This window comes from Hyperoodon ampullatus (genome assembly GCF_949752795.1).
Source record: "Hyperoodon ampullatus genome assembly, chromosome: 12".
Classification (NCBI taxonomy): Eukaryota; Metazoa; Chordata; class Mammalia; order Artiodactyla; family Ziphiidae; genus Hyperoodon; species Hyperoodon ampullatus.
Window position 1 is genome coordinate 83,277,982 of NC_136925.1, and position 13,595 is coordinate 83,291,576.

At 36.2% G+C, this 13,595-nt stretch overlaps 1 protein-coding gene across 1 annotated transcript in view; it reads right to left on the reverse strand.

Annotated features, from left to right (window-relative positions):
- Positions 1-13,595, reverse strand: part of PRKN (parkin RBR E3 ubiquitin protein ligase) — a gene marked incomplete at both ends in the record, with an annotated part of 1,053,566 nt that overhangs the window by 650,695 nt on the left and 389,276 nt on the right. Inside the window, one exon of the mRNA XM_079716751.1 lies at positions 10,699-10,782. Within this exon, the coding sequence (XP_079572877.1) occupies positions 10,699-10,782 (84 nt within the window). The remainder of the gene's footprint in view (positions 1-10,698; positions 10,783-13,595) is intronic.

Below are 13,595 nucleotides of genomic sequence, written 5' to 3' on the forward strand. Positions count from 1 at the left end.
CTTTCCTCGTGATAAGTCCAAGGTCATCAGGGCTGAGAGGACCTCCGTGGAAGCAGAGGATGTTGACTTTGCACACACAGGAGTGCTGAGCCTACTATCTACCAGACAGCAGGCAGCTAACAGTACTTCATGGGATGAATGACCCTTAATTTTCTATCTCTTTATTCCTGTCATTTCCTCTGCCTCACAAAATGCTTCTAACCTTGACGACATCACTACCTGTGGAATTTCCACTACCCATGCCTCAGGCCCGCCTCCTCCACAAAGCCTTCTTTGGTCACCTCTGTTAAAGGAATTCCCTTCTCTGAACTCCCACAGAACACTTCTTTGTGCTTGTCTCATGGCCTCTGTGATATACCAATTTGTCTTATTTCTTCTCTCTTATTCACAAAGTGAAGTCTTTTACACTCCTTCATATCTGTCTTTATCAAGATGTAGTTCGTGGTAAAAATCATCACTGGCCTACATGTCCGATCCCACCCTGACATTTTCCCCAAATGATGAGAGCAGTAAATGAAATATTCCCTTTTCTATTCCTAGAGCCTGGCGTAGAAGACATGCTCAATGCATATTTTACTTGTGTTGCTGAATCTGGGTTGCAGTCATTTCTGTAAAGTCTTATCTCCCCAACCAGACTTCTGGTGCTTGAAGGTCAGTCTTTGTTTTCTACACAGCACATAACATACACATAAATACCTGTTATGAAAATAACTATATTTCTCTGAATGGAAACACACACATTTTAAAGTATATTTTGCTTTTCAATCTTTACACATAAAAGTTTTGTCTTCATCTCATAAAAACACTCATGTATTATGGTCAGCACTGAGTTTATTTTCTAGAACTCTGAGTACTGAGGGGGATGACAATTACCTACTTTAGGAAATTCAGATCTGAGGACCCCAAACTATGTTTGTTTTCTAAGAAATATTAGTGGAAGTAAATGTTTCACTACATGTGGGTCAATAGTGCATGAAATTCTTCTCAGTTTTGATTTTATTCTCCATATGTTTATATTTTCTATTCTACCTCTCAAGTTTGGTAAAATAGCTTTAAGTATTTTTTTTCAGCATATATCTGAAAAACTAAATTTTATCATGGCCCTTGATAACTTTCTGAGAGCTAGCTTGACCTGAATAAGAGGGATGATGGTTTCTTGATGACTGCCATCAAGGCATGATGAAGTATGGGTCTCCAAGAGCCATCAATCACCTGCTTGAAGGATCAAGAGGGTGATTTCCTGGTTGAGAAGCAGGCCTCATTCTCTTGGACCATTACTCCCACATCTTCCTTCTATTCTTCTCACTCCATTAGCCTCTTGTGCATCTGCATGGAGGCTATCGCAGGCTGACCTCTAGTTCCCAATCCCTGATATTTCCATTTAGGTCTAACCTACCATCCCAGTGGAAACATTCAGTGATGTTTACAGTAGTATTTAATCTTTCTTTGTTCCAGTTCTCAGAATTTCATTTGTAAATCTACTGAAATTATCTTATTATATCTATTGCTATCTTCTTTGGTAGATCCATATACCTTCTCCCCTAATCTAAAACCTAACCATCTCAAAGTGCACCTTTTTCTGGTTAATCATGATAAATTCCTTTGTTGTGTCTTTGTTGTCTGGGGTCCTTGTCTAAAGCCACAACAAAACTTCAACACAGCCCCTCACTGACATATCTGGCTTTGGAATCATTCCATGGAAAGATGAGAAATTAAGGAGTAACTTTTGAAGCCTCTGGGGATGATAAAAGTTGATCGTATCCAAACAGCATTGTGGTAATATGCATGATCTTCTTCTGTATACGAAATAAGATATAAATTATAGCACAGAGAATCACAGATCATCAAGTGAAAAAACAACTTACAATTCACACACAACAGAATTTTCTTGGAATTGAGGAGGCAAGAATTATTTTCAATATTTAAAATATACATTATGGAAACCGCCCATTTGCTTGAAAAATGGCATCATAAACTAAACCAAGGTTATGTTTGTGGGACTACACTGTGGATATTGGTTATCTCATGTGCACAGGTATTCTGCTATATATACATGCACGGATTTCTGGTACCTGTTTTCCTTTCCTTGGTGATTAGTTTTTTTCATGTAACAGTAGAAGAGTCTTTAACAATACCATTTGAAGATGACTGCGGATTTAATTTTCCACGAAGTTATAAAAGAGCCCAGATAAAAATGGGGTTATGTCACAGAAAATGAAAAATTGAATGGAATTGAGTCTAGACTTCAGAGTTGCACAAATACCTGTCGGTTCTTAAAAACTACCTCAATTTCTTTAGTACTCTTAAAAAATGACACATTTTTTTCATAGCAGACTAATTTATTTATAAACAAAATTTTAAATTTTTTATTTAAATTTGCAAAATTTCATCCAATTCCATAATAAAATATATATCTTTCAATTTTACCTTAATTTTTAAAAAAATGACACTTTTTGTTTTCAAGTACTCAAAACTTGATTTAAAAATGAACTGTCCTTGAGTCTGAATACTTGATCAGTTTTTGAAAAATGCTATAAGAAGTTTCTAGTTTGTCACCCAAATTGCATGTCAGAAAACAAAGAACATTTTGTCCCACTTAGATACCATTCAATCATAATCTGAGTTTGACTGCAAAACTTTCAGAATTCAATTTTATTTAGAATTTAGAAAATATGACTGTAGGGAACAGTGTAAGGACAGGGAGACCATTTCTCTTTGACCAGAGCAGGGCAGAATGAGAGAGGAGTCAATGTGTTCTTTCCTCTTTTACTTCTGTTTCCATTCTCCACCCTCCACGTTTAAGCACCCAGCAGCCCTTTGGTTTCAATGGCTCTCCTGGAACCACAAGCGTTGGGATTGTTTAAATACATATTTGGAGATGTTTGTGCCACGTTGGTTATTGCATTATGCAGATGAGTTTGGGCAACATAAGAATATGGAGCTCCTTTTACATTGTGCAAAAAAGGCTTTCATTTGTGACTACCTCAGGGACACTTGGTCAACCTCAGATCTTTTCTTAAAAACGAAACGAAGCCAACCTTCCATTATTATTAGATACTGGAAAAAATAAGAACATATAGTTTATACCAGGAAACCATCCTGAAAAATCCTGAGACTCATTTTGTGAGATCTCAATCAAGCCTAAAACAACAACAAAAAGCAACCAAAAGAAACACAGAGCCCTTCAAGGATAGTAATTCGATTAAACTAAAACATTAATAAGAAACTTTTCGGACATAAAATATGCAAATGACCTATAAATAAAAAAATGTACAGTATTAGGTGACACTTATTTACTATTCATTTTGTTCTGGTCAACATCTTCCCAGAAGATGAAATCAAAGATAGAGACTATGAATATTAGTTAACTTGTATTCAAACTAATGTGCCAGTTGACATATACTGAACCTAACAGGGAAAATGCAAGAAATAAATTGCATGTTGAGTAAGATGAAAACTCTCCGTTTGCTGTACTGAGTTTAATAATTATGTCATTTATTATAATTCAAGGGATAGTTTTTAGTATCAAGCTTCACTTGAAATAAGTCTTTGAGCTATTTTAACAGATTCATCTCTACTGTTTCTGATAAGAAAGAAAAGTTCTATGTAAAAGAGCTTAACTCTGGTCAAAATCAAGCAATCTAAAAAAGAAAGTTTTGTATTGTTTTACACGGAATTTCAGTAAATATTACTTCTCAAAAACATAAAATATAATGTATGCTATAGGCTGAGTAGTGAAATCAACACCCCTTAATAAGCATAAAAATCATGACCTTGGTTATTTATTACTTTGAGGTTTGCTACGATCTGAATGTCTGTGTTTTCCCCAAATTCATATATTGAAACCTGTTTCCCACTGTGATGGTATTTGGAGTTGGGGCCTTTAGAAGGTGATTAGGTCATGAAATCAGAGCCCTTATTAAAAGAGACTCCTGAGAGCTCCCTCACCCTGTCCACCACTTGAGGACACAATGAGCAGACGGCTATCTAAGGCTCAGGAAGGGGGCTCTCAACAGACACTGAATCTGTTGGTGCCTTAACCTTGGACTTCCATCCTCCACAGCTGTGAGAAATAAGTATTTGTTGTTTATAAGCCGCCCAATTTGTGGTATTTTTGGTATAGCAGACTGAACAGACTAAGACAAGATATAATTGATTTCTTTTTCATCCCAGGGACTATCCCTTAACCGAAACCCCACTGTCAGACGTGAGGGAAAAAGCAACAATCTCACAGTTGGCTAAGAAACCCTTCATTACCACAAAAGCACCCCTAAGCCAAATGTCTTCACAGGAGAGTGTTTGATGGACAGGTAATACTCACTTTTAAAAGTTATGATTCAGAACTCAGGAATAATTCCTAGAGAGTAAGGCTTCTGGGTTTGCGTTAGCCTACATGTGTGCAAGTAAGAAAAATATATATCCTCCAATGCACATACAAACACAAATATCTTCATTGTTTAAGGTATCATAGGTAAAATATAAAATGAAGATTTACACAGAAAACTTAAAGTCTATATCATATCCAAAGTTGAATTAATTTCACTAATGGAAAAAAATCCTAATTGATTCTGTCCCTCTTAATCTCAAGCACACACCCTTGGAGTTGACTAGAATTCTTTTTATAATAAGGTAAGATGCCTTTCAGAACTAATGTGATGCTCCTGCTAAGATAACAGTGACTAGTGTAGAACTGAATTTGTTTCAGATTTCTCTGTCTAAAGTGTAGGTAGGGTCAAGTTTATATTTGTAGTCTTAAAAACCAAGGTGAAAGTTTACTGCTATTTAAAATGATCTAATTAAATTACCTTTAAGTGCCTAAATATTAATTAAGAATACATTATAGACCTTGCTCTTTTGAATTTTAAATATATGGATATTTTATTAAAGTGATAGAAATTAAACATTTTTATAATAATATAATACATAGTGTATAAAATACTGTCAAAATTTAAAATACTCTACATATTAAAATATGATAAACTACTTAAAGTGCCTATCTTCTCACCTTCTTAAGAAACAAACACCACACACAATGCTTTAGAAAATAGAAGTCATGGTTTACATTTAGCTGAACTGTAAAAATACAATCCAGAAAAATGGTTTTAAGAGCAAAGAAGAAGGAATTAAACGTCTCATATTGAGCAATTCTGCCCACCCACTGGTATAGTTATTCAGAAGTGTGCATACCTTCATTTCCTTTATTTAACCAACATTTATTTATGTTCATTAGATATGGGGAAAAAATAGTTGGATATGACAATTTTTCCTCCTTTCTTAAACAATATCTTTAAATAATGTTACCCTCTCTTCTTTTATAAAAGTAGCATTTATGGTTCTAAATACTCCCTTTAAATACTAATTTAGCTGCATCCCAAAAGATTTGATATGTGTTATATTTTCATTATTGTTTGATCCCATATTTCCATTTGGATTTTTTTTATTGACTAAGTTAATTGAATTTCCATGTTTAAGAGGTTTTTAGGGTTATGTTTCCGTTATTGATATTTAAATGACTTAAAACATGATCAATTGTTGAAATGTTCCATATGTGCTCAAAAAAGGGGTGCCCCCCATGGTTGGGTGTAGCACTCAGGATGCCACCCTGCTCAGTGGTTGTGTTAGTAGGCTACGGCTTCCTGAGTTTGCACTGCCGGAGCCCTCAACTCCTCAGAGAGTTAGCTCACTATCTTCCCTCATGGTTACAGCTTCATCTGTACAATTTGTTAATTCTGACAATTTGTCCTTAATGTATTTTATATCCATGTTATTGAGATCATACAATTTTTAAACTACTATATCTTCCTGGGTTATTGAACCTTTTATCGAAATCTATTTTTAATAATGTTTCTTAAATTTTAATAATGCTTTTTTTCCCTATATCTATTTTATATGCAATTAAAATAGTTTCAACAGCTGTGTTCGGTGACTGTTTGTGTGGTACATCATTTTCCATTCTTCCACTTTCAATATTTTTGTTCTCGTATGTTTTAGGTACACCTTTTGTAACCTCCATAAAGCTGGATTTTCTTCTCTTAATCCAGTCTAATCATCTGTCTTCTAAACTTTAGTTAGTCCATTTACATTTAATTTCATTAACTGTTATATTTGGTTTTATTTCTACCTCTTTTTTTTTTTTCGGTGTGTGCTACTTATTTGTCCCATTTTCCTCTAATTCACTCTCTCCCTCTTTCTTCCTTCCTTCCTTCCTTCCTTCCTCCCTCCCTCCCTCCCGCCCTTCCTTCTTTCTAACTTGACACCTGTATTGTATTTCAATCCCCTAGATGGTAATTCTATACAATTTAAATGCATTTTTAACTTGAGTTTCATGTTAAAAATGACTGGTATAACTAGATCACTGGGGTAGGAATTGCTTCCCAGTGGGTTATACGGGACAGCTTCTGAGGAGGCCCCAGGTCATGGTTCAGATGAAGTCATCTGAACTTGGAGGTGATGAACCTGGCATGGGACCCATGACCTTGCAGGGTGTGGTTGTGAGCCCCTCCTGGGAGAAGAGGGGTTTTGTGACAACACCCTGAGGGGCATCTACCATGCTGTGCACTGGACGAATTTTCACTCCTGCCTTCCCTGGGACTTGAGGCCCCCAACCCCACATGGTCCCCCAGCAGGGGCATGGTGAGGAAGCCTGGACACTGGACAGCAAGGACTTGAACCTGGCCAAGGCACATGAGACCCAGCCCTGAACCTATAAACTCATGGTGTTCAGAAAGGCCTTTGAGGGGAAGCAGCCTATTCACCACCAGACAATTCACAAGAGAGAAGAACCCCAAACGTGTCGGGAGTGTGAGGTGTCCTCAGAATTACACACCAGAGGAAAGCCTTCAAGTTCACTAACACACCTCGGCAGCCAGCTGAGGAGTGCACGGGGGTGAGGAACTCTGGCTAAGAGGCCAACGCAGAGCTGCCTGATCTTATGGCTTTTCAGGATGAGCTTGAGGTTTGAATTTTTATGTGAAATCTCATAATTGTATAAAATGTTAGCATTGTTATTTTATAGCTTTCCTGGGGTATCATTAACATCAAATAAACTGCACGTGGATAAATAGCCTACGTTTTGACATACATATACATCCATGAAGCCAACACCACAATTAAGATACTGAACAATTTCTCATCCCCAAAGATTCCTTGGGCCCTTTTGAGTCCCATCCTCATGCTCTACTTGCCTCTACCCAGTCCCTAGGCAACTACTGATCTATTTTCTATCACTGTAGATTGCTTGTGTTTTCTAGAATTTCACATAACTGGAATCACGCAGCATTTCCTTTTTTTGTTTGGCTTCTCTCACTAGCATAATTATTCTGCGAACCATCCGGGTTGTAGTGTGTGTCAACAGTGACTTCCTTTTTATCACTGAGCAGTAAACCACTGTACGGCTCTTCCAGTTTGTCTACACACTCACCTGTTGTTAGACATGTGGGTTATTTCCAGTGTGCACTGTTACAAACAAAGCTGCTATGAACATTCATGTACCAAAAACAAGTTTAATTTTAGTCACTGTCTTTCCTTTCTGGTGAAAAGTACAAAGATCCTAGAATGCTTTAACTTTATGTTCGATGCTTATATGCAATATTGTCCAGAAACTTTATTTATCTTTGCGTATATTTCTGCTAATCAATTATTATCATACTGATTGTTACATTTTGTTTAGGTTTCTCTACATTTTTTCCAATTGTTCCTTCTCGCATTTTAGGCTTTCCTTCTGGGATCATTTTCTTTCTTTCTGAAATAATTTAACTTAAAAATATTTGAAAGGTTTAGATGGAAGTTAATTCCCTGAGTTTCTGTTTACCTGAAAATGTCTTTTTGGTTGTTGATCTTGTCTTTTGTTTTTAAAAAGTTTTTCTTAAATACAATTTTAGTTTAGCATTTATTTTCTTTCAACATTTTGAAGATATTGTTCTTGTGTCATCTGCCTTCTGATGTTGCTGTTGGTTTAATAACTATCGATTGTTTCTCCTGTGTAGTAACCAGTCTTCTTCATTCTGCTGCTTTTAGAATCTTTCTGTTCTGCAATTTCAGTGATCGATTTAGGTGGGGCTTTCATTTTATTCCTACTCCTCGGGATTCTTGAGTCTTAAAAATTGTGGAAAGCTCTGCTTCGTTATCTTTTAAAATATTACCTTTCCACTATTCTCTCTATTATTTTCTTCTGGAAATCTAATTTTATCCACCATATTGTTTAACTTCTCTTTTATATTTTAAATCTGTTATATTTTCTGCCTGCATTTTGAGTAATTTTATCAGGGCAAATTTCAGATCTAAGTTAGAATTGCTCTTTCACTTACTTACCTGCTGTTTAGCCCATTTAGGCAATTTTGTGTCAATTATTATAGTTTTTAATTCTAGAATTTCTCATGTTATTGTGTGCATGTATGTACATGTGGGTATGCATGTTTGTGTGTGTGTATTTAATCTTTTAATCTGACTGGATATTTCTGATAGTCTTTTGTTTTTTAATCATATGTGCGCTTTCATTTTTTAAACACATTAAACATACTTATAGTCTTTCCCAGGCAACTTTAATCTCTGTGTTCTTTCCAGGTTTGAACTCTGCTCACTCTCATTCATGATGGCATGCTTCCATCTGTGATTTTTCTGATTGTTAGGTCATGCTCTGTGAAACTTTATCTGAGGGAATTATTTTAGGACTCATTTGAGAGCACAGGTCTCCTTGGGAGGATGTGGGTTAGTCTCAGCCCAGTTCCTGGCACTGCCAACTCATGGCCACCCTAAACAACATTCTAGACTCAGGACTTTATATAAGCGCACACAGAAAGAGTAAAATTTAGCCCCAAACTCAGGTAAAGATGGATCTGTGCTTACAGATTCTTAGGAGTAACATTTCTACCTAGAGTGAAAACAAAATAGGCAACTATCCCCAGAACCTTCCTCTCTCCACTTGATCCCAGGAAGAAATCATGTTTTCCAGGAGGTTCTTCATGTAGAATTCTATGGTTTCACTTTCCACCTTGATGAGGCCCTAAACTCTCCAGCAGTCTCCAGCGTTTGCCTGGTCTGAGGCTGTAACCCCCGGTGGTGAGTGGCTTTAGCTTACACAGTTTCCTTTCTGGAGTCTAGCCTTCTCTTACGTTTTGGCATATGACCTTTTCTTTACTATGTTGTCAGCTCAGCTGTTCTTTAAAAATATGTGTTTGGAATTCAATTCATTACTTTTACATAGTGTGCACTGCAAGTATTTGTTAGGGTGTCAGTTCACCATGCTGTCTGAAATAAACCTTCAGTATAAACTGATTTAGACGAAGCTCTGTATACTGATAAATAGGCGAGGTGAATATTCAGCAAGCAAAGGTCGTGATTCTCAGCCCTAGCAACACAGTAGCCCTGTGACCAGTTTGAAGCTAAATCCTTAAAGATGCGAGATTGTCTATCCTGCGATGCTGAATCCTCCCAATTAATATGAAGGTACACAGAGGCAGTCAGACTGTCAATGACTGAAGTAGATTTTCAAAGGAGCTCACATTGCTGTAAAGATGATATGGAGATCATAATGTGACATGCACCAGAGGATTTAAATTATTATTAAATGTAATTATATCTACATGGCATGTATACTATAATATATGCATACTACATCCACATATATACACGCAAATACCATTATACTTAAGAAATCTGTACTACAAAGTATGTATACTTTAATTTCATCCCAATAGCAAACTTGCAAGACTGTATTGTGCCTCGATAACAGCGAGTGACGCACAAGTCATTATTTTTCTTCAGGATTTGCATTAATAAAAAGCTGTTCAGTGTCCCTAGTCCCGTTTGATGGAGAATGATCATTACTGCTGCTCACTGCTGTCTCTGTAGCCTTGCAATCATCCAGCAGATTGGAGAGAGAAGACACATCTAGTGATCCTAGCTCAAACACTCTACCTGTTGCTGTTGACAGACTTTGTTCCTTAGAGAAGATATTAACTGCCAGCTGGCTGTGACAGTTTGTGAACTAACTTGACATTTGTGCTGGTGCCGTAAGAGTATTTACAGCTCAGAAAATATATATAATCAGATTATGATGGACCCAAGGATTTTCAAAGTAAAAAGTATAATACACAAATTATAAACATGACCATAATAATAAAATTATTTAAAAAAAACTTCAGTGCTTAGGCTCTCATTCCAGAAATACCTTCTCTATGTGAAACATATGGTATATGTTTGCAAAGACAAAATGGATTGCAGAGAACAGAGGATGGGGATTCCATTTACAGCTGGTCATTCATTCTAAATTTTCTAACAGCCCACTATTTCAGAAAACTGCTAAGAAAGGTAGAAAGAGCAATTTTGAATGATATGGAATGTAAATGTAAAATATCACAGCATTAGGAAAAAGATGAACATTACAGTTTTGTTATTTTCTGTTGTCAGACTCCGAACAGGATCTTCTTTATATTCCATGAATATCACCTTGTGAGGAATTTAAATTGTCATGTTTCAACATAATCACCCAAAGTGGTTAAGTCTCTAGGAAAGTGACACTGCAAGGCAATGATACAGGCAGAATTTTTGGTGAATATTATGAACACTTTTGAATCTTATAACACTTTTTGTAAATATAAAAGTGGATGGGAAGAATCAATTAGTGTTTTGTCTCTAATCTCATTTCCTAGTAAACACTGGAGATGCCATAATGAAAGAACATATTTGACCAGTACTTACTGCTCTAGTCCCAGGGCAGTTTGGAGACTGGCATTCACCACTCATCCGGTTTGGGATTAAGACATCTTCCCAGCAAGAAGGACCCTTTGAGAAAAAACAGCATATACTTGGTGCACAAATTGTAATTCAAATGTATTCCCTAATACATTTTCTAAAGCCTATTTATGCTATAAAATGATAATGAAATTAATATGTAATCCAAAGATTTTCAAAGTAAGATACATAGACCCTGGGGGTTCTCAGGACCCTTTTGGGGGATCTGGTAGGTCAAAAGCATTTTCATCAATGTACTAAGATGATATTTGGCATATTGCTCCAAACATGTATCACATGTACATGTCGTAGTTTCCCCATTGCAGTTATATTTAATTGTTAAAAAATTTAAATAATTTTCTGAAGTTCATTGCAATTTCAGTTGATAACTTTTAAATGAAAACACACATGCGAGTCTCACTCAAAAGGACTATTTGGGGGCAGCAGGGCAGCACGGGGAGGCACACCTGGAGGACCGCTGGGTGCAGTCAGCAGGCTGAGCAGAGGCACCTGTATCTCCTCTCCCTCCTGAGGCACCGTGAGAATTACAGTTAATAACTAGCAACGTGTAAACCCATAATACCAAGAAAAACAGAAGGCAGAAATTTGGTTGAGAAGAGAGGTCCACACTTTTCTGGAAATCTGCAATAGGCTGCAGCAGCGGAGGGGGCCTCTGTGTCGTGCAGGCCCACAAGGAGCCCAAAGCCTCGAGAAAAAGGAGGCGGGAGAGAAAGCAGAGTGAGACCTGGACCAGCAAACAGGGAGAAAGTTACAATTTAATAAGCAGAAGATCCTAAAAATCTTCTAGATAGAAAGGTCAGATCCCCAGCTTAGAAACATAGAATGCAATGAAACTTTCTGTGCCTACCACAGATACGAATTTTTCATGCGTTAATTTTTCAGGGCCCAAAAAGCAACAAAAACATTTATGTAACAATTCCTATAATTGTCACATAAGTACTACTTTATCTGACAAACCCTTGTGTTGTACAAGGAAATTATGGAAAACTCATTCACAGTTTTCTTCTTGATCTCAGACCATAACAAAACATACAGGTAATAAAACTGAATAGAACTCCGTTGGATATGAGAATTCAACATAATAAAATATATGTGCTAGTTTATCCATACTACTGAAACTATTAGAATTGAATGCTGTTGCTATAACCATCCTGAAAATAGAAACAAATTTCCCAGTTAATTTCTGCCATTATAAAGCAGTTTTAACTTTGCTCCTTTCTAGTTTTAGAAAATATAAAATGTTAATTGGTTATTCATTGCATACATTGTTTTAATAGTTGCATGGGTAAAGCATTTATAATTAACGGGCTTTATATAGGAGTAAGAAAGGTGTCAAGACCACAAGATTAACAAGGACTGCAAATCACATGGCAGCACAAGGGAGCTATGAATTAGAATGCATCAAGGAAAGAATACCAAAAAAATGTATTTCATCTCTCGAAGGTATAGAATTGGAGAAAGACATCAGAAAAAAAAATGTCAGATAGAACAGTGTGAAATACATCTTAATAAAGAATCCTGTGGCTGCTTTTTAGAAAAATTTCTCCTTTTTGTCCAGTAGTAGTTACAACCAAGAAAAATACATAAATTATTTGAGCTTCTATATCAGGAGTCAGCAAACAGTGGCCTTGTTGGCCAAATCCAGCCTAGGGTTTGCCTTTGTACAGCCACAACCTAAGAATGGTTTTACATTTTTTAATGGTTGAAAAGCACAAAAAGAAGAGCATTTCATGGCACACGAAAAGTAAATGATATTCACATTTCCATGTCCACAGTGAAATTTATTGGACACGGCCATGGTTGTTCATTTATGTATTGTCTATGCTGCTTCTGCACAGCAAGGGCAAAATTGAGCTGTGGCTCAATAAGCCTAAAATATTTACTGTCTGGCCCTTTATGGAAAAAGCTTGCCAATCCTTGATAGTAAATAAAAATTTCCAAGTTCATATTGAAAAGTACTCAAAAATATGGTAGCAGCATTTTGGCCACCATATAATCTCATTCATTTGTACGAGTAGCTGCATTCTGGGTCTCAAGTGAGAAATTACTTCAATTAAAACCTTAGTACTGTTGACCTGTGAAATCCAAGAAGGCATTGATAGACTCCAGTGATTCAAGTTGTTTGAATCAGTAAGAGAGTGGAAAATTACAACATTTGGGGATTTGTCTTGATTAATGTTACCAGCAGCTGAAAATCATGAAGCAGAATATTATTTAAATACATTTATATGATGCATGTAAATCAGAAGTTCAGAAAAATGACTCAGTGGCATAATAAACAGAGATAAAACTCTATAAAATATGAGTCTTAAAATAATATTTATTCTTAAGAATTCCAGAACAAATCCACAAGTCATTCTGGCTATGTCTTGTCACATCCAATCAAGTGGAAAATTGAAGTACTTAACTAATTCTTACCCGAATATCACTCTGACAAGCTTCAGACAGGCAGTTTAAGCAAAGGTGTGGTTTTTTCCTGAATTATCTAAATCAATTCTATAATCTGCTCTTCATAGGTGGGCATATACACTGCTCCTTAAACAAATTATGCATTATGTTTTACAAAATATTTCTACAAAGTATTGGCATTTACAGGTTTTGAAAAGGGTAATTTTAATAGTATTTTTTTACTACACTTTTACCAATTATCTCAGGTTATCATCAACTGTGTTGCATTTAAAATAGCCTCTTGAATGATTCCACAAACATCTAAGTCGAAGAATTAAATTTAAGGGACTAAAATTATTTTGAAAATTATACTACTGACATAATACAAGGACAGCAAAACTGTCTTTAAGACAGCTACACTCAGAGGCTTCCATCCACCCTCCTAACTTCTCCTC